The sequence below is a fragment of the Leucoraja erinacea genome, chromosome 1 (genome assembly GCF_028641065.1).
Source record: "Leucoraja erinacea ecotype New England chromosome 1, Leri_hhj_1, whole genome shotgun sequence".
In the NCBI taxonomy this organism is placed as follows: Eukaryota; Metazoa; Chordata; class Chondrichthyes; order Rajiformes; family Rajidae; genus Leucoraja; species Leucoraja erinaceus.
The window spans coordinates 162,181,225-162,207,593 of NC_073377.1; the positions used below are offsets into that span (position 1 = coordinate 162,181,225).

At 38.8% G+C, this 26,369-nt stretch overlaps 1 protein-coding gene across 2 annotated transcripts in view; it reads left to right on the forward strand.

Moving 5' to 3' along the window:
* Window positions 1-26,369, forward strand: part of kiaa1109 (KIAA1109 ortholog) — a 298,241-nt gene that overhangs the window by 17,363 nt on the left and 254,509 nt on the right. For both annotated transcript variants that reach the window (XM_055647191.1, XM_055647198.1), the window contains exons 4-10: window positions 2,433-2,549; window positions 2,936-3,014; window positions 9,069-9,133; window positions 16,206-16,386; window positions 21,677-21,752; window positions 22,111-22,304; window positions 25,080-25,159. In XM_055647191.1, coding sequence (XP_055503166.1) covers window positions 2,433-2,549; window positions 2,936-3,014; window positions 9,069-9,133; window positions 16,206-16,386; window positions 21,677-21,752; window positions 22,111-22,304; window positions 25,080-25,159 — 792 coding nt within the window. The remainder of the gene's footprint in view (window positions 1-2,432; window positions 2,550-2,935; window positions 3,015-9,068; window positions 9,134-16,205; window positions 16,387-21,676; window positions 21,753-22,110; window positions 22,305-25,079; window positions 25,160-26,369) is intronic.

Genomic DNA, 26,369 nt, shown 5'->3' on the forward strand with positions numbered 1-26,369 from the left:
TTCGCAACGTGGGAAAAACTAAGGAGATGGTGGTTGACTTCAGGAGGGCGGGGAAACAACACCATACACCTCTGCACATCGATGGAGCTGATGTGGAAAGGGTCAGCAGCGTGAAGTTCCTAGGACTACACCTGTCAGATGACCTGACGTCCACGGCCAAACACCACAGCACTGGTCAAGAGAGCCCAGCAGCGACTACACCCTCTCCGAAGACTACGTAAAGCAGGTCTCCCCACTACACACCTACGGACTTTTTATAGGGGGACAATCGAGAGCACATTGACCTATGGCATCACTTCCTGGTTCGGGAGCTGCAAGGCGTACGAACAGCACCAACTAGACAGGATTGTGAAGACCGCCAGCAGGATTATTGGTGCTCCACTCCCTTTCTTGCTGGACATATACAGGAAGAGATGTATAAGCTGAGCCATCTCCATCATCAAAGACCCCTACCACCCATCGCATCACATATTCTCCATCCTGCCATCTGGGAAGAGGTACAGGAGCATTAGCTGCAAAACCAGCAGGATGCTCCTCAGCTTCTTCCCACAGGCTATAAGACTGCTAAACGGACTTTGCCCCCTGCCAAAGTATCGCGCACCAACCTGGACACACTGCAGCAGAGCCACTGTCGTGCCGCTGCCGATCGGAACGCCTGTTGATGTTTAGTAGAGTGTTAATTTGTTCATGATATATGTATTTTTATTTCTATTTATTTTTAATGCACACTGTATGGACACTGGTTGAGCAACGTTTTTTTGTTTCCTCTGGGTATGTGAATACTCAGGAAATGACAATAAAGATATACAATACCTGCATGCTTTCTTTGGGAGTAGGCTGTCATTTAGTAAGATCATGGCTGAACTCTACATTCCATTTCTCCTGGTAAGCCTCTGCCCTTTCCCTTATCAAGAATCTATCTACCTCTGCCTTAAAAATATTCAAAAGGCTGTGCGTTTATATCCATTTGAGGAAGAAAACAAATCTGGCAGCAAATTCAATTTTTTTTTGGAATGTGACTGTAGATGATTTTAAATTTAGCTTTATATTAAAATATCTGTGCACTTTATTACATATTGTTTTTATCAGATGTGAGCTGCATTTGGCTGAGGAAAATGTTTCTGCATGTATGAGTGAATGAACATATTTCATTGTTTTTGTTGTAAACTCATGGAAACTCAGCCAAGTGTTTTCTTTTTGTACTTGTTAAAATTTGGTCCAATCTCTTCTTATGTTTCTATCCCATACTTGCTGGGTTCAACTCACTTTTTATGTGGAGATAAGCTGGTGGGAGAATGGTTCCACTTATGGAAGGCACAATGCTATATGAAAATTTAATTTATATAGTTGCCAAATGTCCTTAGAAACTTTCACACCCTGGCACAGTCCTTTTATTGTCCCATTCCTTCAATCATAGGAATTGATATTCTTCATCAATTGAATTTTCATGAAGCTTAGTGCCCTCAGGCAAGGGGCTGCATGAGCAGCAGCTACTTTCACTTTTGATGGCTTGACCATAACATCCTCCTTATGGAGTAAACTAAAGTGTTTGAGAGATGATTCAGTTTCCCCCCCCCATCTTTTTGTTCCCATATTGTTGACCCATATTTAGGCTGCTGTGTTAGTTGAGAGTCCCTCACTGGTGCCCTTTGTTGCTGCTTTATCCAAAAGGTGGAAGGAGTATAAGAAAGCTTTCAATCCAGAAATTCTTTTGCTTGGTGGAATGTGTGTGATTATTAGATTTCTGTTTATTAGTAGTACACTATGCACTGGATCTTTAGTTAATAACTAGACTGCCATATTTACCTTTTGGTGACTGAGTGCATCATTTCTTTATCTCAAAAATATTTTTTTCTTTTTTGATGTGTAGCTTTAGAAGCTTTTTGTCATCCTACTTAAAAAAAATCAATAGTGCTGTAATTATAAGGAAATGATCGCCGCTGGAATTAATCTGTTAGAATTATGCTGAAGCTTGTATGCCAATGCATTGTATTTATAATTGTAATGTTTTTGATGGAAAATTGAATTAAAGAAGCAAATTAATGGTTCTTAAATTCCAGTTTTATTTCAGTCAGCGGTTTTTTTCTTTTATATTCCACTTTTAATTTGGGCACATAGTCTTGACTAATCATCAAGGGACTACTAAATAATCTGACGCATTAGTCCTGTGGTTGTAATGAACATTGAAAATAAGTACCTGGTAGATTAAAGCATGTAAGGGGAATACCTGGGTCCCGGTCATTATTGGTCATTGTTCTAACAAATATGAAAAAAAATTATTGACTGGTCATTTATTCTTATCATTTTCTGCTTTGTGGGATTTGTGGTTAACTTTGATTATCACAGTGACTGCGTTTTAAACAGTCATTCATGGAATGTGAAGTATTTTGGAAAATAGAGCATGAAATAAATTCAACTTCTTTTTTTTACAGCTACAATCCTATCATGTGGATGGATCATTTATTTGACTTACTACAATTCCCGTAATTTAGGCCTGATACTAACTCAAGTTCTCAACAGACTCTATAAAAATGGATATGTTCACATTGGTAAGTTAATAGTTTATGTTGCAAAGATATAAGGATGTATTCAGAAGTAATGTTAATATTTGTTCAAATCTTGAGTCAAAAAAACTAATTCCACTTTAATCAAGGTGAGCCAGCCATTCTATTAAAAGTTAATAATCAAAAATATAGAAAATATTGTCAGTAATTGCTAGTAAATATTGCCATTTGTATAAATTAGCTCATACCTTCCATTCAATTTAAATTTATGAATTATTAAAACGTTATCATTAGTTAAATTGTCATTCCAATTAAGCCATATGTTTGGAATATAGGTGTGAAATTATACTGTGTTTTTCCATGTGTTGTGTAACGGGTATTTTGATGCTACTCTACCAGCTAAAGCCATGATTGTTTTAAATCTTTAATAGGTTCATTTTCATTCTCTGTATTGTCTGGAAAGGTCATGTTTCGTGAAATTTATTATATTAACGAAGATGTATCTATCAGGTAAGAGCTGATTCATATGGCGGATGAAGGTTAAGATATTACGCTGTAAATTCCTTTGAATTAATGCAATGCAAATTGAAAAACAGGTTAAAATGGACCATGTCCTTTGAGGTAAATTCTGAATTATCATATAGGGAGTGTATTTAGGAACAGGGGATATCAGATAGGGTAGGACAGTGGTCTCGTTGAGTCTACACTACTATTTTGTCGGATGGTGGCGGATCCTTCTCTATTAATCCCCATTTCTGCCTTATCCCCATGTAAAACTGATAATCCGGGCTGGCCTATTTACCATGTTATTGGATATTACTCCTATTTGTACATCAAAGCACTTTTAATTCACTTTTTTTGTTAATATGTTGTGCAGTCGTACAACACTGTAAATCAGGTGTGTTAAAGAGAACGTGTGAACGGGATATTGGTGAATTTAAAGGGATTGTACGATAAGGATCCTGATGACAGACACAGAAGAAGGGTCTTGACCCAAAACATCATCGATTCCTTTTCTCCAGAGATGCTGCCTGACCCCCTGAGTTACTCCAGCTCTTTGCGTCTGTCTTTGGTTTAAACCAGCATCTGCAGTTCCTCTCTACACAGGATCTTGGTGAATTTAGTTGAGAGATACAGGGTAGAAACAGGCCCTCTGCCCACTGAGCCCAGGCCAACCAGCAATCACCCGTACACTAGTTTTATCCTATGCACTAGAGACAATTTACCTAAGCTCAATTGTTTCGAAATGTGGGAGGAAAACGGAGCAACCAAAGATAACTCGCAGGGAGAACGTACAACTTCCGTACAGACAGCACCCGTAGTCGGGATCAAACCCATAAAGGGAGCATGTGAACAAGGTCCTCATGAGCATAAAATGATCGTGAAAATTAGGCACCAGGGCGGATAAGAACAGCCCTCTTGAGTTTAAAGGAAGCTATGGTACGATGCCTAAGTTTAAAAGGAGCATAGGGATGGAGTCCTTGTGATTTTCAAGGGGGTGAGAGAATGGGGTCCCAGTGTGTTTAAAGGGAAAGCGGGAAATGGATGTGGAAAAGGCTTTTGGCACATTGGCCTTTATCAGTCAGAGAACTCATCTCCGGGACTGGTGGGACTCATCTCCGCGGGGGACGAGTACGCCTACCGGGATGAGGTGGAGCAGCTGACAGTGTGGTGCGAAGGAAATAACCTGCTCCTCAACACCTCAAAGACGAAGGAGGTAATAATAGACTTCAGGAAAAACAAAACGGACATGGTACCACTGACCATCAGAGGGGACTGTGTAGAGAGGGTGGCGGATTTCCGCTTCCTGGGAATCCACATTGAGGAGGACCTGACGTGGAGCGTGAACACCACTGCGCTGCTGAAAAAGGTCCAGCAGAGACTGCACTTCCTGAGGGTGCTCAGGAAGAACAACATCACTTGAGGCTGCTAGGTCCTTCTATCGGTGCTCCATTGAGAGCATACTAACATACTGTGTATGCGGAAAACACCAGCTGCACAGCGGCTCAGAGGAAAGCGCTCCAGAGGGCCATTGACAACGTATGGTCAAGCTGCCCTCTCCTTACCTTGGAGGGACTACATCCCGACTTTTCCCGCTGCAGACAAATACATGGATAGGATAATAAAGGATATGTACTAAGGACACTCCCAGGTTTGAACTGTTGCCGCTGGGCAGATGTACAGATCCACAAGGACTAGGACAAATAGAAGGGCCTGTTTCCAGTAGGTATGTTACAAAACCTACCTGAATCGTCAGCACTAATCTGCCCACCGCCAGGAACGCAGGGCGATACAGACTAAGGGGCTGTTTAAAACGCGATTGAAATAGGCAGAACTAATCGGAGGGTTGGGTGTGTAAATGCTTTGTCTGTGATTTTTATTTAGACCTTATCGCAAAATTTATTACCGTTTTGTTTCGTTAATTTAGAAATGTTTGAATTTGCAAACTTACTGACATTCCGCAATTTCGTTGTACATGGCCCCAGGGTTTTATACAATGACAAAAAGAAAAGGTATGTACCTTATTTTTGTATTAAATTTGGGAGTTTAACCCTATTGCAGTTTTATAGCGAGTTGGTGAGGTTTTTAGCTTTTTTGTGGTCAGTTCTGGGCATCATTTTATATGAAAATCCATGTCGCGTTTGAAAGGAGATGGAAAGGAGCAAGGATGTTCCACAGGACTCAAGGGTCTGACCTATAGGATGAGGTAGAGTAAGCTGGGATTCTATTCCTTGAAGCGGATGAGGGGTGATCTTATAGAGGTGTATAAAATCATGAGAGGAATAGATCGGGTAGATGCACAGAGTCTCTTGCCCAGAGTAGGTAAATCGAGGACAAGAGGACATAGGTTTTAGGTGAAGGGGAAAAGATTTAATAGGAACCTGAGGGGTAACTTTTTCACACAAAGGGTGGAAGGTGTATTGAACAAGCTGCCAGAGGAGGTAGTTGAGGCAGGGACTATCCTGACTTTTAAGAACCAGTTAGACAGATACATGGATAGGACGGGTTTGGAGGGATATGTACTAAGCGCAGGCAGGTGGGACGAGTATAGCTGGGACATGTTGGCCGGTGTGGGCAAGTTGGGCTGAAGGGCCTGTTTCCACGCTGTATCAATCTGACTCTATAACTCTCAAGTCTAAATTACCATATTGGGTTCATCTTCAAAAATCCTGGATTGCTGATTTGACGTATAAGGAGAGATTAAGCCTACTAGTTTAGACGGATTTGGGCAAACTTATTGAATATATAAAATTCTTAGGGGATTGACAGGGTAGGTTTTGAATTATTGTTACCCCTTACTGAGGTGTCTCCAGTCAAGGATCATAGTCTCAAAATAATGCATTTGAGACATAAATGAGAAGTAATTTATTCTTCCAGAGGGAAGCAAATCTTGAAATTCATTTCCCAGGAGTGCTATAGTGCCTCAGTCATTAAGTATATTCAAAACGCAGATTGATAGATATTAGATTTTTGAAGGAAAAAAGTAAGGAATATTAAGTTGGTGCAGGGAAGTGGGTCTGAGATAAAGGATCAACGATAATATTAACTGCAGAGCATCATGAAGGGCTGCAGGAAACATTCTTGTTTTATTTTTCATTTGTTATTTAAAATTTTGCTTTCAGAAATTCATGTTGACTCTGCCCAAACATGTTTTTCAAGAGCTATTACCACATTTTGATTAATTGATGTTGGCATTTCCAGCCAACTGATGTCACAGTACTAAGAAGGGTTTCGGCCCGAAACGTTGCCTATTTCCTTCGCTCCATAGATGCTGCTGCACCCGCTGAGTTTCTCCAGCTTTTTTGTGTAACCTTCGATGCCACAGTACTAGTTCTGCGGTTTCTTGTTTTCTCTTTCCTTACTTTATTGAGAGTGCTATCTTCTAATTAGTGAATTTTGGAACATTTAACTAATGCTTTCATTATCTGCACAGCCTTTTTTTAAACAGAGGGTTATGATCTATTTCAAGTGCCCATCATCACATTTTATTAAGGGCCTTTGACAATAGACAATAGGTGCAGGAGTAGACCATTTGGCCCTACGAGCCAGCACCGCCATTCAATGTGATCATGGCTGATCATCCCCAATCAGTACCCCTTTGTCTAAGTAATTTGGCAACTTTTAAAATCCTTAATTTCTCATGTGCTGCCTACTTATTTATTGTTTGTCAAGGTTTTCAACTTCATTAGATTCCCCACTGCCGTAGCCATTTTCCTTGCATCTTGCATGTGAAGATGGATGCAAAATGTTTGTTAAATATCCCAGACTTCCTATTTGCTGCTCTTCCTGTTTTACAATTTTTTTGCAAACTTCTTACTTTAATTTACTCTTTTATTCTCCCTCTTTCTAAATAGTCCTCCCCAATCTCTCCCTCTTTAGTCAAATTTAATCCTTAGCTTTGAATAGATCACTCTTGTCTTTTTTTAATTTCGCAAATCGTGACCACTGCCAAATCTTACAATTTTCCAGTCAGCCTTGGTCAACATGTCCATTTATTTGTTTAATTTGTTTAAGTATTTCCCCAAATATTTATTTTCTGTACATTTTCACTTTTAGAGAGCTTTGTTTATTCTTTCCATTTTCTTGCACCTTTCAAATGTTTGTTTTACAGGATTCCTTATATTGCTTTAAACTTCTCAGAAATGCTTTTCTTTTCATGTCAATCTCTTATTTGTTGTTCCTGGGTAAGGTGAAGTAGCATTTTGCTTTTGATTGGACCTATGTGATCACTTTCTGAAAATCACCTTTATTAATAATAATAATAATAATAATAATAAATACTTATTGATCCTCTCGGGGAAATTCAGATATCCAGAAGTCCCCAACCAACAAACCCACACATTCAAAACGATCGCAGACAGAAAATACATAAAATACAATGTGGACACTACCTGAGAGCAATAAATACTAAAAAAGACCAATAATTAACAATTACAAATTAAAAAATGCAAAAAAATGCATCCCCCTACAGCCTAGCGGTCCGAATTATAAAATCTAATGGCTGCAGGGGTGACGGATCTCCTGAACCGCTCCGTTCTACAGCGCAGAGAGAGGAGCCGGTTACTGTTCTGAGTCTTTTGACTCTCCAGAATTACATGGAGGGGATGCCCGGGGTTTTTCAGGATGACCTGCACCTTGCGCCTAATACGCCTCTCAAGCACATCTATCCCAGAGTCCACTCTCCCCTCCAGCACTGAGCTAGCTCGTTTAACCAGTTTGTCCAGCTTCTTGTTGTTTTTTTCACTAATGCTGTTGCCCCAGCAGACAACAGCGTAGAAAATAACACTTGCAACCACCGTGTTGCAAAACATGTGCAGCATATCATTACGTACATTTGAGCCTTCTGAGGAAGAGCGCAATAGCTTTAGATCCTACTTTTGCTTGTTTACAGAGCAACTTACTTTTTCTCAAAGAGATACAGAATGCTGGAGTACCTCAACGGGCCAGGCACTGTCTCTGGAGAGCATGGATTGGATTTTCTGATTCGGACTTTTTAGTGTAGCAGAAGAAATATTCTCCTTTACATTCTTTCTAAAATATTTTGCCTCCTTCCAAAGATCATCTGGCTGCCTGATCGTAAGATTTAGTGCAGGAAATCGGTTTGTCTTTATTTTAAACTTCTATGAGATTTACTGTGAATTGTATCTTGTGGGCTGGTAGACCTTTGTCAGCATGATTTGAGTACTCACCACAGAGAAGTTCATGATTTCTTCCACAATCTGTACCAGGAATATCAGAACAGTAAATTACTGAAGTTGACCTTAGTCAAGCAGAAATAGATCATTAAGATGGATGATACAAAATATTGTAATTTGGCCAGAATGCTGACTGAGAAATCAGGCCATTTCACTCTGATTTCTAATGATCTTGCACCTGTTTAATTTAAAAATCACTGGTCCATGGTTGTCTTTCCTTTCAACTCTTTGTCATTCAGTCACCCTTAATAAACCAATCTTTTTTGAAAGCATGTTTAACAATTGTTGCAATTTATTATTGATGTTCACCTTTTCAGTGTTTATTGTGAGCATGTACATGTGTATCGCAGTGAAGGTGATTGGATGTCACTGGATTCTTAGGACAATCATTCAGTAATTTACTCTGTTGTAACCCAGTACTGCTTGAGCAGTATTCTCTTCCAAAATCTCTGTCTCTCAATCTTGTTTTATGTATGCATGGCCGGAATGGAAGACTTAAAATTGATTGACAAAGACACTTTGACTTACTTCATCTTCAAGATTCCTGTCTTGATTTTTTTTTTTTTTTTGCACCTGTCTTTGATTTTTGTTTCATGCTTATGATGTTTTAAATAGTATGTCTTTATTACACATTATTATGCTTTTAAACGTAATTCACTTATTGGTTGTAATAAGCGTTTTATAATATTTATTCTTCAATTGAATTTCCTTTCCATCTCCTGTTGGACCGTTTAATGGATTAAGATTGACTGGATGTGACAAAGTGTTTGTCGGTTACAAATTAATCAAATGTCATGTAGTTAATGCAACTAAAGATAAACATGTCACTTTAATGTGGCGTATGCTTTTACAATGTTTGTTCTATTAGAATCCAAGATGGATTTCTCATCTTTCGTTGGTGGAAAATGTACAATCCCAAACAGAAGCAGCATGGTGAGTTTCTAATTCTATAGTTCGTCTGTTATGATTCTGTTTAGTCACGGTCATGGATGATCCTTAACTCATAAGTAATAGGGGCTTATTAATTAAAAAAACATTTTGATGTAGATGTAACTATACCTTTTTATCTTGACCTTCCACAGGAGCTTAGTTATACCTAACATACTTGCAAAACCACACTGACTGCCATTCATTGGTCAAATGGAAACTAGAAGTCATCTGCATTTAATTCACACCACAAAGTTATTTTATTGTCTTGTTGACAGTATTTCTCTATTTAACATTCTCATTTAATGTATACCTGTTTGAATTTTTAAATTTTGTATAACTGACAAGGTTTCTTAAAACATTGAATAAAATCAATAATCAGCACAGTAATCTTGCAGGTTGCAAATCCTTGGATGGTTGGAATGATTAACATATTAATGTTGCATATCGATTTTAAAACACGAAGGATTTAAAATTTATAGTAGGTTGGGAAGAATTATTTCCTTTGAAGTGGGAATTTGGAACTACAGAGGAGCAACATAACGTTTGAAGTAGGTCATTCAATTGTTGCTTTCACAAAGAGCAATAGAAATTGTGACTATACTGCCCTAATTTGACAATTCTGACAATTTTGTCACTATTGAGTTATTGCTTGTTTTAGGGTATTTGAGATATGCTCTACACAATGTTGAACAAAATAAGTCCTTCTCTAAGTACAATTTGAAAATATTTATACCAGAGAAGTAAGAAATTCCATCACAGAGAGCTGAAAGAAAAATACATTTTCCTCATTTACAAGAAAACGCCTTTCTGTCAGTTGCTTCCTTTTGTCAAAGTACGGCAGTATAGTCCTCCAGTAACCGTCCAACCTAAGAAAAATTACTGTGATAAGGTCACTTGACAATTTCAAAAATTAGGTTGATGTATTTTAATTGGATAAGTGTTATGGAACCAAGGTGGGTAAATGGAGATCAGACCTGAACTAATTAAATTACAACCTTATTAGGCAGGTACTAAGAAGAGTAAATTAGGAGCAGCTATTATTAAATAAGTCCACATCTGACCTGTGGGAGTTGTTTAAAGAGCAGCCGATCAGAGTTCTAAGTTGGTCTGGCACAGTAAATAGGAAGGACAAGATGGTAAAGGAACCTTGGATGGCGAGAGATGTTGCAAGTTTGGTCAAAAAGACAAAGGAAGCAAATGCAAGGTTTAGGAAGGTGACATTAGGCTATCTTTGAGCAATTTAAAGAAAACAGTAAAGAACCTAAGCAGGGAATTAGAAGGACCAGCGGGGACTTTGAAATGTCATTGAAAGTCGGTTTAAAGATAATCCAAAGAGATTTTATGCATAGATTAAAACCAAGAGGGAACTAGGAAATAGAACTTCTCAAGGATAATAGTGGAAATTTATCCATGGAGTCATAGGATGTATCTGAGGTACTGAAAAAATACTTTGCATCAGTATTCACCTGGGAGGACGTGGAGGATACTGAGATCATCGTGGTGTATACTAATGTGTTGGGGCATTTTTAGCTCAATAAGAAGGCATTGCACCTCCTGAAGAGTGAATAATGTGGCTGCCCCCAGGGCCTGAATGGATCTATCCCAAGTTATTGAGACGGCATCAGAGGAGATTGCTGGGGTCTTTATGAAAATATTTGTATTCTCTTTAGCCACAGGTGAGGGCTGGGGAGTAGCCAATATTGTTTGCTTGGGAAAAGAAAACAGATAATCCAGGAAATTGTAGTTTGGTGAGCCTCATATGGTAAGGACATGATTGGAGAGGTTTCTTAGGGATATGATTTATCATACGGAAGAGAATGGGCTAGAATAGGACAGTCAGAATAGCTTTGTGTGGGGCAGATCATGTTTTGCAAACTTGATTGAGACTTTTGAGGAGGTGACAAAGGTGCTTGTTGATAGTAGGCCAAAAAATGTTTTGTGCATGGACATTAGTAGGCATTTGACAAGGTCCCATGTGGTAGTCTGATCCAGAAGATTAAGATGCATGTGTTCCATGGTAACTGGATGGTTTGGATTCAGAATTGGCACATCCATAGAAGGCAAATGTTAGTGGTAGAAGGGTGTCATTCTGGCTGGAGGTCAGTGATCAATGGTGTTCCGCAAGGATCAGTGCAGGGACCTCTGTTGCAATTTATGTAAATGACCTGGACAAAAATGTAGAAGGGTTGATTAGTAAAATTGGTGGAGTTGTGGACAATGGAAAATGTTGTCAAAGAATAAAGCACAATATAGATCAAAAGGACCTCTTGCATATTGGGGGAGAAATGTGGACAGGTGTGGTGTGTTGCACTTGGGAGGTCAAATATAAGGGGAAAGTATACAGTTAATGGCAATATCCTTAATGACGATGTACTGAGGGATCTTGGGGGTCAAATCCATAGTTCTCTGAGTGGCAACTAGATAGAATGTGAAAGAAAGCGTGTGATATGCTTGCCTTCATTGGTTGGGGTATTTAGTATAAGAGTTAGGAAGTCGGGTTTTGGCTTTATAAGGCTGGTTAAGCCAAATTTGGAGTATTGCGAGCAGTTCAGGTTAGCCCATTACAAAAAAAAGATATGGGGGATACAAAAAGGTTTACCAGGATGCTGCCTGTATTCAAAAGCATTAGATATGATGAAAGATTGGACAATCTTGAATTGTTATTTCTGTATCATCAGAGGGTGGTGGGAGATCTGATAACAGTTTATAAAATTATGTGGCATCAGTAGGGTAGACAGTAAGAATCTCTTTCCCAGGGTGTAAATATCAAATATTGCAGCACAGTGGCATAGCTGGTAGAGTCGCTGCCTCAGCGCCAGAGATCCAGGTATGATCCTTGTTCGTTTTGTGGAGTTTGCATGTTCTGCCTGTGCCTGCGTGGATTTTCTCTGGCTTCCTCCCACATCCCGAAGTATGTTAATCACCTCTGGTAAATTGCCTCTACGTAGGAGTGGATGCAAAAGTGAGATAACATAGAACTAGTGTGAACAGTTGATCAATGGAACAAAGCGCTTCTTTCCATGTTGTATCACTAAAGCTTAAGACTAAATAAGAATCAATAGCTTGAAGGTGAGAGGGAGAAAGTTGAAAGGAAATGTACTGCACAAGTTTATTGTAGGTGTTAGAATGTGCTGTCAGGGATTGTGGTGGAAGCAGGTACAATTGTGCTGTTTAGGAGGCTTTTAGGTAGCATGCTTTCATGAATATGCAGAGAGTCAGAAGAGATTCATTTAATTTGTCATCATGTTTAGTGCGTACATCGGGAACTGAAGGTGCTGACTGTTCCAGTGCTGACTGTTCTGTGTTCTCTGTTCTGGCAAGTAAGGTTTGAAGTGTTTACTCGGATTTTCAGTATTCTAAAATTGTATTTGCTTCCCGAAGTAAGCTGGACAAGCATGACACTGTCCCAATTCTATGATTGCTTATAAATAAAACTATACAACAGTACTTGCGATCATGTCAGTATTCCTATCAAGATCATTAGATTGTAAATTAATTTTGAGATTTCTGTTACAGATAAAGAAATACCTTTTCCTCAAATAATTGAATTCATTCAATTAAAATTGTAGTTTGGAGCTAGTGAAAGGGTATTGGGTAGATTTGATGAAATTGGCCATCTTAAATGATATGTAAATAAAGATAGGAGGTAGACAAAAGTGCTGGAGAAACTCAGTGTGTATAGCAGCATCTATGGAGCGAAGGAAATAGGCAATGTTTCGGGTCGAAACCCTTCTTTAGACTGATGTAAATAAAGATAGAGCAAAATAAAGCAAAATGGAGATTAAAATAAAATTAACAGAATACGATGAGATGGTAGAACAAGTAATTTGAATTAAAATGAAAAACAGTCAGTTGTGCAGTTGTAAAGCTATTAGTAACACTGGAGATATTGCATTCCACTGGAAATACAGTTCACCCTTGTTATAATGGAATATTAAAGGGGGAATGGTGTCTGTTTTTGCTGATTGCCCGCTATAACCAAGTAAGGTATTACTGTAACCCCAATGTTTTTTGCCAGATTTGCCAGAAGCAAAGGAAATCTTTTTTTCAATTTTTGCAAAAAATGTTGTAGGATTGTAGGAAATAAATAACATTCGGCTATCTGCCATGGATAAAGATGCGGGGACAAAAACGGAGCTAAGAAAAATAATATTGAATAATTTTTCTGTTGGCCAGCATAAAATTAGTCGTCTGAGTTGGGCGCCATCTATGCTCATTTTAAATGGAAGAACGTCGATGTACCTTCTCGGTCCCTTGTATTTCCCACTAAGGCTATAAACTCAGTCACCGAGGCCGATGTCAAAAGATCCTCCATGAGGGTGAAACCTTGGAGAGCATCTTGCCCGATAGTGTACCTGGGCACGTTACGAAAAACTGCACAGGCCAAGTGGCTGGAGTTTTTGTGGACAACCACTGACAACTGAGATCTGATGTTCTCACCTGTTTTAAAACGACATTGATAATTGAGGTGATTATTATTAAAAGGACATCAATCATATAATGAGGAATAAGGTGACATGCCTCAATGACTAACCACCGATGGTCCGTGTCAGGTGATGAAGTGCTTTGTGAGCATGGTTGTGACACATATCAACTGCTTCTTAGTAAGGATATGAACCCACTCCAATTTGCCTCTGCCACAATAGATCAACAAGAGATGCGATATCGCTGGCTCTCCACGCTGCATTGAACCACTTGGACAGTAGGAACACATCAGGCTGTTCAACAAATTACAACGTGGCGTTCGACAACGTCATTCTCTCCAAACATATCATGAAACTCTGAGAACTGGCTCTCTGGTCATTGCTATGCGATTGGATTCTCAGTATGAATTGGAAACCGCACTTCTTCCTTGATGCACAGCAGCACCTCAAGGATGTGTGGCCTGTCCCCTGCTCTACTCTGTATATACCAATGACTGTTTAGCCAGACACCTCTCCAACACTCTTTAAATTCAATGATGATATCATTGTTGTTGGAAAAATTATGATATTGCTTGGTCAATTAAGTGTTATTTTTTTTATTTTGACCAGCTTTTAATTTGAAAACCGGCTCCTGATGAGAAAGACTAGTTGTCTGAACCATTTAGTCCTCTTCCATTCTACCAGGATTATGACCTGCTAATTTACAAACACTTTTTTGCTGTTATTTTCTTCCAGCACACCATAACTATTGGGTTTTCAAACTTTAGATGAGTATTGTCTAATGTTCAGAATGTTTTTTTCCATCTTGCTCGAATTTATCTTAGACTTTATCTCCTGTACTTTAATTGACTAGAGCTGCTCTTTGTTATTAACTTTCATGATTTTCCAAATGGAAAATTTCCCTCCGGAAACAAAATCCTGATGTGTAGAAATTCTCAACAGGAAAGCATATTATGATAGAGAATACAATACAATACAATACAATACAATACAATTTATTTGTTGCCATTTGAACCCAGAGGTTCAAACTAAATTTGGTTTCTGCAGTCATACAAACAAAACGAAGAACCGAGACACAACACAATTTACACAAACATCCATCACAGCGAATCTCCTCCTCACTGTGATGGAAGGCAAAGTCTTATCTCTCCCCTGCACTCCTCGTTCTCCTCCCGATGTCAGAGTCAAAGCCCCCGACGGGCGATGGTAAATAAGTCCGGCGGCAATTATAAAGCCGGGCCAGGTGATGCAAGGCCGCGCTCCGGGTCTTGGTGTTGGAGCCCCCGGCGTGCGCTAACAAGTCCCGCAGCCATTTAAAGCCGCGCCGGGTGATGTAAGGCCCCGCTCCAGGTCATCCTCAACCCCGCAACTCGGGCGGGAGAAGTCGCCGTTGCGGAAGCCCCGAAAAGCGGTCTCCCAGCAGGGACCCGCGGGCTCCCGGTTTCACCGTCCACTGGGCCAGTGGCTGGAGCCCCCGAATCTCCTGGGTTGGGCCGCAGCAGTGCGCCGCCACCACTCCGAACTCGGCCAGTTCCACGATGGTGGGTAAGTCCGCAGCTCCGCGACTGGAGCCCCAGGTCATTCCAGTTGGAGGCCGCTCCACGGTGCTCGGCCCCAACGACAACGGAAACCCGGCAGAGAAAAAGTCGGGTTCTCCGTGCAGGAGAAAGATTTTTAAAAGTTTCCCAACTCCCCCCCCACACACATACCCAGTTTAAAAATAAATAAAAACTACATACAAACGAGACAAAAAATAAAAAAACGACAGATGGACTGCAGAGGCCGCTGCGACGTGAGTCGCGCCGCCCACCCGAATACAGATTGCGAAACAAAATCTATATAGTGATCTGGTATAACCAATATCTTAAGAGGTCTCTATTCACTGCTGAGGAGGAATTGGGGATTAATTTATGTGTGTTTATTTCGGTATGTTTGAAGAAAATTTTGTATTCACAAAAATGTGATGGAAGTAAAACTTGTGTTATACAGTGACTTTCACATTAGTGATTAGTCACACCATTAAAAAAAATGTAGTTAGTAACTGTGGAGATAAAACATAGATGGTTAATTTGTTTTAATGTGTAAGAAAGCAGATAATGCACCACAGAAAATACTGAGTAGATCCAAATAAGTAATGTGAAATGTAGATATAAGGAAAGATTGCTTGAGCTTTCTGATTTCCTTTGCAACTATGAGACTGATGGCAGACTTAATAGAAATGTGTAAAATTATGAGAGTCCTATATAAGCTAATAACGTTTTATTTTTCTTACCAGAAAAGTGCTAATGGACCTTTATACATTGAAAAGAATTAGAGGTCACTTCAGTGATGACTGAAGCTTGGGAGATTGAGTTTGAATAAATCATCACATTTTATTAGCTATCTAATGAGGATCTTGGGCACATGAACATGTAAGGCTAGAGAATGAAAGCTGAAAAATGGGATCACTCCCTGTTATTTCTCACCTGCATGGATACATTGGGTTGAATAATCTTCCACCGTGCAATATATTGTATGAATTAATATGGCTGTTTTAGTTCATTTTTTTTGTTAATAACTGAAGATGTTCAGTTTAATTTATAATGACGGTAGGCATTAAAATGTTATATGTTAGTTCAGCCAAGATTGTATTTATCTTTTTTTGTTTCTAGATCCAAAAGCAGAAACCAGATTATATATAACAGTGAATGGATTTGAATTCCATGTTTACAATCGTTATGACCTCTATGCACATTTGCAACAACTTTTCGGATTGGAACCAACAATCATTCCGAAAAGGGCAAATACAAAGCTTAAAAAGAATCGGGAGAAAGCAAAGTCTAAACTTGAAAGGTATGGATACTAATGGATTTGCTAACTCTTCGGCATTTGTGATTAGATTTGCTTGCGTTACCAGAGAATAATATTCTAAAACATATATATGTGCTGTTTTAATTTGCTTCCTTCTCGTCCCCTGCTTATACCCGGATTACTAAAACTATTGTGATTCTCTGAAATGGAAATTGAACTTGAGGCATTTGATTTAAGGGAAATAGTGCTACCAATTGAGTCAAAACATTGCATAAAATATAAATCAGAAATATTTTGCTGCCTCCCATTATTATTTTTCTCTCCCCTGCTTTCCGGTAATTGACAATCCGATATAGTCAGTCAGAGATGTTGACTTTAAAAAAAAAATATTTGTATTAGAAGTGATGTACAATAATATAAGATGAATAACATATTACATTTCATGTACACATCTTATTTTAAATTTAATAGTAGAAAAAAAAGTAAGAAAAGCAAGAAATATATAGAGAGAGAGTATTGTATAGCTCGAAAAAGAAAAGCAGAGGTGATGTGAACTGAGCAAAAATAAAGAGAATAGGAGAGAGACAAGAGAAGGGAAAAAAAAGAAATTGAAAGGGACATGCCTCCTTCATATCTTTACCCACCTCTCACCCGGTTCTGAAAGACTTAATTTCTATGGTTGTGTTGCACCATATGCTTGTAATAAGTTGATAAATGGAGACCAAATCTTTAAGAATTGGTCTGATTTGCCTGATGGGACGAATCTCATATCTTCAAGGTGTAACATTTCCGACATGTTTGAGATCCATATTTTGAGCGTCGGTGTGGGTGCATTTTTCCAGAATTGAAGTGAAAGTTTTTTTTGCCGTTAAGTCATAGTTAAGTAGACATTTTTGAAATGGGGTCAGCCTACATCCATCTTCCGTTGATCCAAAGATAATCAGTTCTGTATTGGGGCATGTTGGCATTCAAGTGCAGCACTGTGGGAATTAATCATTGTCTGAGATCTCAGTAGTAAACAGAAATTCCGTCCAATTTTTAAAAAGGGAATAAAAGATATTTCCTTTTTTTTGTTTTTTTTTTTTTGTTTATTTTATTAGAAGTTAATACAGCACAAAACAGTACAGTGGCACCTAATTTTAGGTGCCAACTATGTAATACCGTAATCCATTCTATGTACAACCTCTAGTTTTATGTTATAAGAAGGAAGTAAGCAGGACAAGAAAAAGAAAACAATAGAAAGGGGAAAAAGTGGAGAAATAGATGGTAGAGAGTAGAAAAACGTGAAGTGTGTATATAAAAAAAAAAAAAAGGAAGAGAGAAAGTGGAAAGTAGAAATAGAAGAGAAGGCCCCTTAAAAGAGAATTTTTCAAATCTGTATTCGGAGATGTAGATCTATCCGCGTCATGAACTGAAATCAGCAATCCTTATGGTACCGCTGCATCACATGATTCCAAAAAGTCGATGAAAGGAGACCAACTCTTTAAGAATTGGTCATATTTATCTATTAGTCGGAGTCTCATTTCTTCAAGGCGTGCTATGTCCATCATATTCCTAATCCACATTTTAACAGTTGGTGTGGTTGTATTTTTCCAAAATTTAAGTATCAATTTCTTTCCAATTATTAATCCATAATTTAAAAAAACATTTTGATCTTTATTTAAATTGGTATCTTCTCCTATTATTCCAAATATAATCCAGATATTTCCTATCATTATTTTGAAGGAAAGCAGAAATGTTACCCCCCAGTATTTTGGTCAATGACTCTTGTTAGAAACACGAAAAACTTCTAAGTAGTAGAATCTTCTGTGAAATAGAAACTTCTGTGTAATCTGATGATGGTATTTCCTACATAACAGTAATGTTGGGTGAAAAGTGCACTGGGAAGTACTAACATGTGGTGGTGCTTTATGAATAAAAAATCAGTATCTTCTCTTATGGACATTAATTGAGAAACTTGTGAAACAGTGCAGGCATCAAATGTGCCGAAAGGTAGCAGGCAGTTAATATTTGATGTTCTTGAAGCAAATATAATGTAAATTAAAGATTTTGCAAAGAATAAATTAGATGGGAACATTTCCTTTTGGACCATTAGTCAAATGAGAGGGAAGTTATAAAACAAACTTTTATATTTGGCATTCGGTACAAGATACAAGATACAATTTATTTGTCATTTGGACCCCTTGAAGTCCAAACGAAATGACGTTTCTGCAGCCATACATTACAGACAAATAGACCCAAGACACAACATAATTTATATAAACATCCATCACATTGCTGTGATGGAAGGCCAAAAAAACTTATCTCTCCACTGCACCCCCCCCCGATGTCAGATGTCAAAGTCAAAGCCCCCAGCTGGCGATGGCGATTGTCCCGCAGCCATTAAAGCCACGCCGGGTGATGCAAGGTCGCACACCGGGGTCTTGATGTTAGAGCCCCCGGCGTGCACTCGCAGAGTCCCGCGGCCATTCCAAGCCGCGCGGGGCGGTGCTGTGAGGCCCCGCTCCAGGAGCTCTTCGACCCCCGCAACTCGGGCGGGAGAAGTCGCCATTGCGGGAGCCCTGAAAAGCGATCTCCCTCCAGGGACCCGCGGGCTCCCGGTGCCGCCGTCCGCCAGACCCGCAGTTGCAAGCCTCCGAATCTTTGGAGGTCGGGCCGCAGCAGCGCTCCACCACCGCTCCACCCGCTCTGGACTCGGCCAGCTCCGCGACGGTGAGGTGAGTCGTCGGCACCAGAGCCCCCGGTCTTCCTGTTGGAGGCCGCACCTGGCTGGGTCCCGTTCTGGTAGAACAAATGAGAACAGTTTGGGGAAGCCAAGGATAGTTTGAGTCCTGATATATGGCCTGGGATATGAAAAACTATAACATAGGAAGTGGAGATTCATTGAAGAGGGCCACCTGACCAGTGACCATGTTAGCACCACAAAAAATAATCTGACAACATTGGATAATAAATGAATTAATGTAGTTGTGAAAGGATATTTTTAGCAGAGAACATCAATATTATGTTTCAGAAGGAACTGCAGAGGCAGGAAAATCAAAGGTAGATAAAAATGTTGGAGAAACACAGCGAGTGAGGCAGCATCTATGGAGCGAAGGAAATAGGCGACATTTTGGGTCTAAAGAAGGGTCTCGACCCGAAACGTTACCTATTTCCTTCGCTCCATAGTTTTTGATCAAAATTATGTTTGTCGGTTTAAAAATTATAAAGAATTTTGTGATTAATTTTTAAAGTCAAATTAAAAAAGAACATCACCTTTATGTACGTAATTGTTTTGCAGTCAGCCAAATATCTTTGCTTTAACTGTTGGATAAACAAACTTGGGCGATTTGTGCATGGAAGAACCTGCAAAAAAACAAGTTAAGGGCAGAACTGATGAGAAGAAGTTAGTTTGATAGTACACTCGAGAAATTCCCTGCATTTTCTTCAGTTGTGCGAAGGAATCTTTTCCATCTACCTATGCTATTTCGGATGTCTTCAACCCAAAAAAAAGGAGCAACCCTCCTCTGGTGCCCACACAACCATTCCCTAATTTACATGAGCGTCGCATTCAGTAAACCCTTATGCAAGTTGTTTAAGGCAAGAATTGCCTTAAAATTAGGTAGAACCCCTCAGTCTATTTCATTTCAGGGAAAGTAAGCCCAGCCTATCCAAACTCCAATCCTGGTTCCTCTCTGTGAACTATCAGCATGCAGCCACACATTCTTCCTGTAGTGTGTCAAAACAAAATTTCATGCAATGCTCCAAAAGTGACCTAACCAGCGTTTTATTAAGTTGCAACATATATCCCAGCAATAAGCATACCATAAGTTGCCTTCATCACCTTATCTACCTCTGGATAGATAAGAAAAACTTGGAAACAATTAGCAAGCTGTCTTGCATCCTATTTGCTTTAATATTTTGGAACAGCCTACCACCTGGGACCTGTAAAATGCCTTACCAAAGTGCACACAGCTAACGTTACTGCCTTGCCTTCATCAATCTTCACTGTCTCCTTTAAAAAAAACCTCATCTTGGTCAGGGTCTCAGCTAACAGTTCCATTCTCATAGCATCTTGGGATGGATCTCACCCAGCACTGGCAATTTATCAGTCCTTGTGTGTCCTGTCACATCCACCACCTCTTCGATAATGCTGAGCTGTTTCCCAACCTCCCCTCTCCCCACCAAACATGTCATCTTCAATGTCCTTCTCATTGGTGAATGCAGATGAGAAGTATTTATTTAGGACTTAAATCCTGGTCTTAAATGATGACTTAACTTCACATATAATTATCACAGAAGGAGACCCACTCTTTTCTTGGTTACCCACTTACTCCTGTACGTCACTGTCACAACTTCTTTGATGTTCTCTGTATATTGGAATGAAATTGTTAAGAAAATTTTTTAAATCTTTTTAATCGTGTCTTTATGCGCCCTCACAAATATAATTCCTGTCGAAAACATTGTCATGTCCCACCAATTGGAGAACAATCTGTTACTTCTGACTCCTCCCTAATCTAACTGTTAGTAGAGGATGAATGTCAGTTTTATATGCAATGATTTTTTTCAGATAATGGACTTTGGATAATATTGACAATTTTTGATCAGCTGATACCTGTCCAGTGTTCAGTTACACATTCTCTAAAAAAAATTCCACTGAGCTCCCTGAGACTGATGTCGAGAAACAAGGCTGTATGTAGTTAGTTGGCTTCTCTCTTCTTCTGTTCAGTGAGGGAGTGAAAGTCCAAATTTTCCAAACGATGAATAATGCTGCTGTAATTTATCTTCAATTCGAAGCCTTTTATTGCACTGCAGAGAGTGCACAAGGGACGTACCAGGAATGCATAGATTAGAGAACTTTAGCTATGGGGAAAGATTATATGGATTGAGTTTGTTTTTGTTGGAGTGTACGAGGTCAAGGAGTGACCTGATAGATTTTTAAACATAAGAGGCATAGATATGGTAGGTTCTATGACTATGAGATATTCAAAACTTCTTTCCCATAGTATAGGTATTGAAAACGAGAAGAAGTAGGTTTCAGTTAAAAGCAATGAGTTTTAAATGGCATTTGATGCAAATGTTTTTTTAAAAAGCGAGTGGTTGATGTTCAGTATTCGCTCTCAGAGGAGGAGTTGGATGCATTCACAATGTTTATGAAGATTTAGGAAGGCAATTAAATGCCCAAGGTAAGGGAGGATATGGACTTTATGTAAGCCAATGGCATTAGTGAGGATGGGCAAAAGTGTCAGCATCAATGTGGCAGACCACTGCTTCACAACTCTGATTGCATGACTATTAATATTTTTGAGTCATAGGCTAAGCATGTTTATGCATTGTACAAATGTGTTTACAGCATTACAACTGAAACACAAGATCCCTCATCATCCTGGCGATCGCTCATCCCTGTTATTAAAGTTGATATTAATACAGTGAGTATATTATTTTCATTTGCAAAAATTCCTTGTGCTATGTAGTTGATGGGGGAATAAAACAGATATCATGTTTTGTCTGATGATTTCTCATTTTACTGAATTTTAGTGGTCAGTAAAGGATCATTTGCGAGATGATTGAGAAAAACCACAAATATAAATACATAAGAATTACCATTTTTTAAATTAGGCAGGTATCATTTTTAACATGATATATATGAATAAAAACGCTAAAGATTATTGCTGCTTGAGAGATTTGCAGCTTGGTTTTATTTAGTACGTGTATGACGTATTTGAGTGTGTTGTTGTGGTGACTGGTCATTGATTCAGTTGTACTAATTAGGTATTTTGTTACTAGGGTCGCCTGGCATTTGGAAACCGTTTTTTACCTCAGACACTCTGCATAAATTTTGATGATGCTTTCTTGACTTACACTACAAAACTACCTTCTAGTCACCTTGACCAATTTATGCACATCGTAAAAGGAAAATTGGAAAATGTTCGAGTTATGCTTGTTCCGAGTCCAAGACATGTCAGCCTGCAAAATGATGAGTATGAGGCATTGTTGTTTGGTAGTAATAAAGAAATATTACATGTAATAAATTGAAGAGTGTACTCATAAATGTTAGTGAACATGTTATTAAAGTTTAAAATTCCTCCCAATATTTCCCATTAATTCTGAAGATTACTTTCACTCCCTGGAAAGTTTATTGGATGCAAACTGCAATATTGGAGTGAGAAGGATTGAGGAAAGTGTTGGGCCAATAATGTAAATATGTTTGACACTAGTTTTCACCAAGATTTGCTGAGATGTCGACCTTCCCTGAAGTCTACTACAATTGGCAGTATCAAAGGGACTCTTGATATTTTTACCAAGAAGAACCAGAACTGGTTTGATGAGGGGGATCAGGAAAATTAGGAATTCATTACCCACAAATGTAAGGCATTACAACATTGGCAATCCCACCATTCTTCATGGCAAAAGAACCATTTCAAGCCTCTGGAAACCGAGATCTGCGGAAAACAAGTGAGATAAAGAACAGATGGTCAATAGAAAGAGCAGAGGAGGCTCAGCAACTCGGTGACAGCTATGACATGCGTGGGTTCTTGAGCGCTTGCAAAGCTGTGTGCAATGCAGTCCAAATAAGTGGTGGAACTGTCTATAACAGATTTGCCAGTATTTACACAGGGATTAGGCTTTCAGATCCTGAATTAGGTTAGAATTCATTTTAATGGGAGCATAGGGGTGGGTGAGAGGAAGGAAAGTTCTCAAGTTATGCTTTGCTTAATCTTTTTAATTATTTAAGATTGAAATATTTTAATTAAATTATTATTTAATTTGTAAGTGTTTTAAAAATTTAAAGACTGTGATATTTGGCAAATCTGGCTGTTGTCAGCTATCAAAGCTGTCAGCCGATATTCAGGAGCAGGCTGCTCCATTGCATAATTCAAGGCACTTCCACAATTGGGGCCTCTGTTTAATGCTGGGAGTTTTTGGGCTAGCAGGGTAGCTGTTCCACGTTTGGAATTAATCACAATCACAATAATACTTTATTAGCCAAGTATGTTTTACAACATACGAGGAATTTCATTTGCCAAGTCAATCGTACAAATAAAAAGCAATGGAACACACATAATGCATTTTAACATAAACATTGACCACAGTGACTCCCCCAACGAGGAACTGCATATACTGGTTTATACCAAAGATAGACATAAAATGCTAGAGGAACTCAAGGGGTCTGTCAGCTCTCTGGAAAAACTTGATAGGTGACGTTTCGAGTCTGGATCTTTCTTGAGACTAATTGCATGGGGAGTGGAAAGAAAAACTGGAAGAGAAAACCTGACAGCAACAGATGATCTCCTGTGAGGGTGTTACCTGATGGACAGATTGTTGGATAAAGGCTCGAGACTGCCACGGGAAACCACTTTCACTAAAGAATGAAGACATCTTGGATGGAGAGCCTCACCATTCCCCCCCCCCCCCCCCATCCCCCCACGCGCCCCAACCTCTTACCCTCTTCCCCCAGCTGTCATAGATGGATCAGTTTTTTTCCCCCTGCTCCCTCCTGCAGTCAGTCTGAACAAGGGTTCCAACTTAATGTCACCTATCCGTTTTCTACAGAAATGCTGTTCGACCTGCTGAGTTACTCCAGCATTTTGTATCTATCTTTCGACCATATTTGGATCGGGTATATTTAAACATTGGGTAATGTCGGCTATTATTGTAAAGCTAAATGTTGTCCAAAATTAATGCATAATAACAATACACATAAGCAGAAGTAAATAATGTCCTTGCTCATCCCCTTCAGCCAGGTCTTTTACTTTATCTTCCTGGATTCATGCACTACATCTTGATTCCACTATTGTCCAAAATCACATGTAATAGGAACTGCAGATGCTGGTTAATGCCGAAGAAAGACATAAAATGCTGGAGTAACTCAGCGGGCCTGGCATCATCTCTGAAGAAAAAGAATAGGTGACAATTCGGGTCAGAGCCCTTCTTCAGACTCCCAAATCTCCGTCCAAAATCTTTTGATTTCTGCCTTGACTATACTGATAAATTGAACCTCTACATCCCAATGGCTAGAGTATCCCCAAGATTCACAACTTTTGGATGAAAATATTTCTGCTCATCTCTGTCCTGAATGGTCATCCTTTTTTATTTTGAAACTCTAATCCCTCGTTGTAGCCACTCATCCAGTGAAAACATCACCCTGCATCTATCCTGTCAAACCCCTGAGAATGTTGTTCATTTCATTGACATAATTATATTTCTTAAAGCTTGTGAGAGGCTTTTATTTCATGTGGATTGACTAAAGGAGAAATGTATTTAATTAACTGGTTTGTTTGATTATGGCTTTTTATCCAGTTTGACATACTACAGACAATCCAAAAATGACGTGCGTTCATTACTAGCATTGAACATTCCTGTATAGGTGCCAAATGCAAATTAAAATATTGTTTTGCCTGAACAAGTATATTAATTGCTAACCTGAAAGATAACTGCATTCATGTGCAGTCTTTTCCAGAATAGCCATTCACAATGGCATCTCTTGGTAAGATTGAAATGCAGTTACTTTGGGCTTGTGGATCCAGTCCTCGAGAAATTGAATAGCTGCTGCTGAAATTGGACTTTGCAATGAAATTTACAAAGTCTCTCCATATATCCGTTTGGACCTAGGTTCTGGAGTGTATAATGTGTTGTTTGATTTATTACATGCAATTTGTAGGATATTTATAACTGCATGCTGTAGTTCATGAGATTTGCCATATATTAGTTTTGCAATAATTTTGCATTCTAATTTCTATTTTCTTTTACTCTAGACCACCCCGGTTAATGGGAGAGGGTTTTGTAGTAATGCAGTCAAATGATGTTGATATCTATTACTACATGGATGAACCAGGTCTGTTTATATATGCAAAACATGTATTTTCTTTTAGCTTATTCGTGGATTGTTGTCTCCCAAAATTAAGACATTTTTGAAGAAAAAAAGAGAAAATAAATAGGTTTTGCATTTCTACTATATAGAATTTGAATGATGAATGAATAAGTTTATTGGCCAAGTATTCACATACAAGGAATTTGCCTGGTGCTCTGCCCGCAAGTGACATGATGACATACAATGACAGTTAGGAATGACACAAAACATTATGGTGCAAGAGCAGTCTAGTCCTTTGTATATGTTCTGCTTGAAGTTACTTTCATTCATCATCTAAACCTATCAGGATAGTCCATAATTCCTTTTCTCTCTTAGTTATTAGGGTTCGGTATTAATATATCCTTGCTGCCCAATGGCACTGTTCCATGTGTTGGAAAGTTCAACACTGAGATCCCTTGAATTTCTTATTAAATTTAGTAGAGAGCATATAATTATGGCTGCTGGCTTTAGATTCACATGCAGGAAGCAAACTTATTATTCTGTTATAAAGGTTATTTAGAGGTTTTTAGAGTTTATAAAGTATTTCTAATCGTCTATTCCTCAGCCTTGAAATTTCAAGGGAAGGGTGCTCATTGTATATTTTTGGTATCACCTTCTGCACCTCTGGAGCCTATTTTAAATGTATCCCTGAACTGTAGACAGCACTATCAGTACACTGAAACAAATCTTTCATGCATGTTTACAAAACCTCTGCATTTTAATTGCGCTCCTCTTGAAATTAATCCAAATGTTTGGTTTGCTTTATTAGTGGTCTTAAAGAAAGTGATGATAGGTCATTTAATGATTTGAGAATCTTTTCCCATACACAATTTTTAAAGACATTTTCAAAAGAGTATGTGAAGTCTTTTTTCCACTTCATGTTGACTCACTTCTGTTAAATTGAAATTTGTTTATCATTTGCTGTTTCTTTAGCAATACAATTCAAAGGTAGGGGAATGGATAGTTAAAGGTCTTGCCTGAAGTGCTTTCATTCTGTGAATCAATTTAAATAAAGCCATGCATTTCATTCCCATTATTTCATTATTAATTATCACACCGAATGTAATGCAATCTGTAACTTTTGAACGTGTCTCCTAAGTCTAAATTCATTGAATCCCAAAGTAAAATACTGCAGATGTTGGAAACCTCCACAAAATCAGAACATGCTGGAAATACTCATTTAGGTAAACCACAT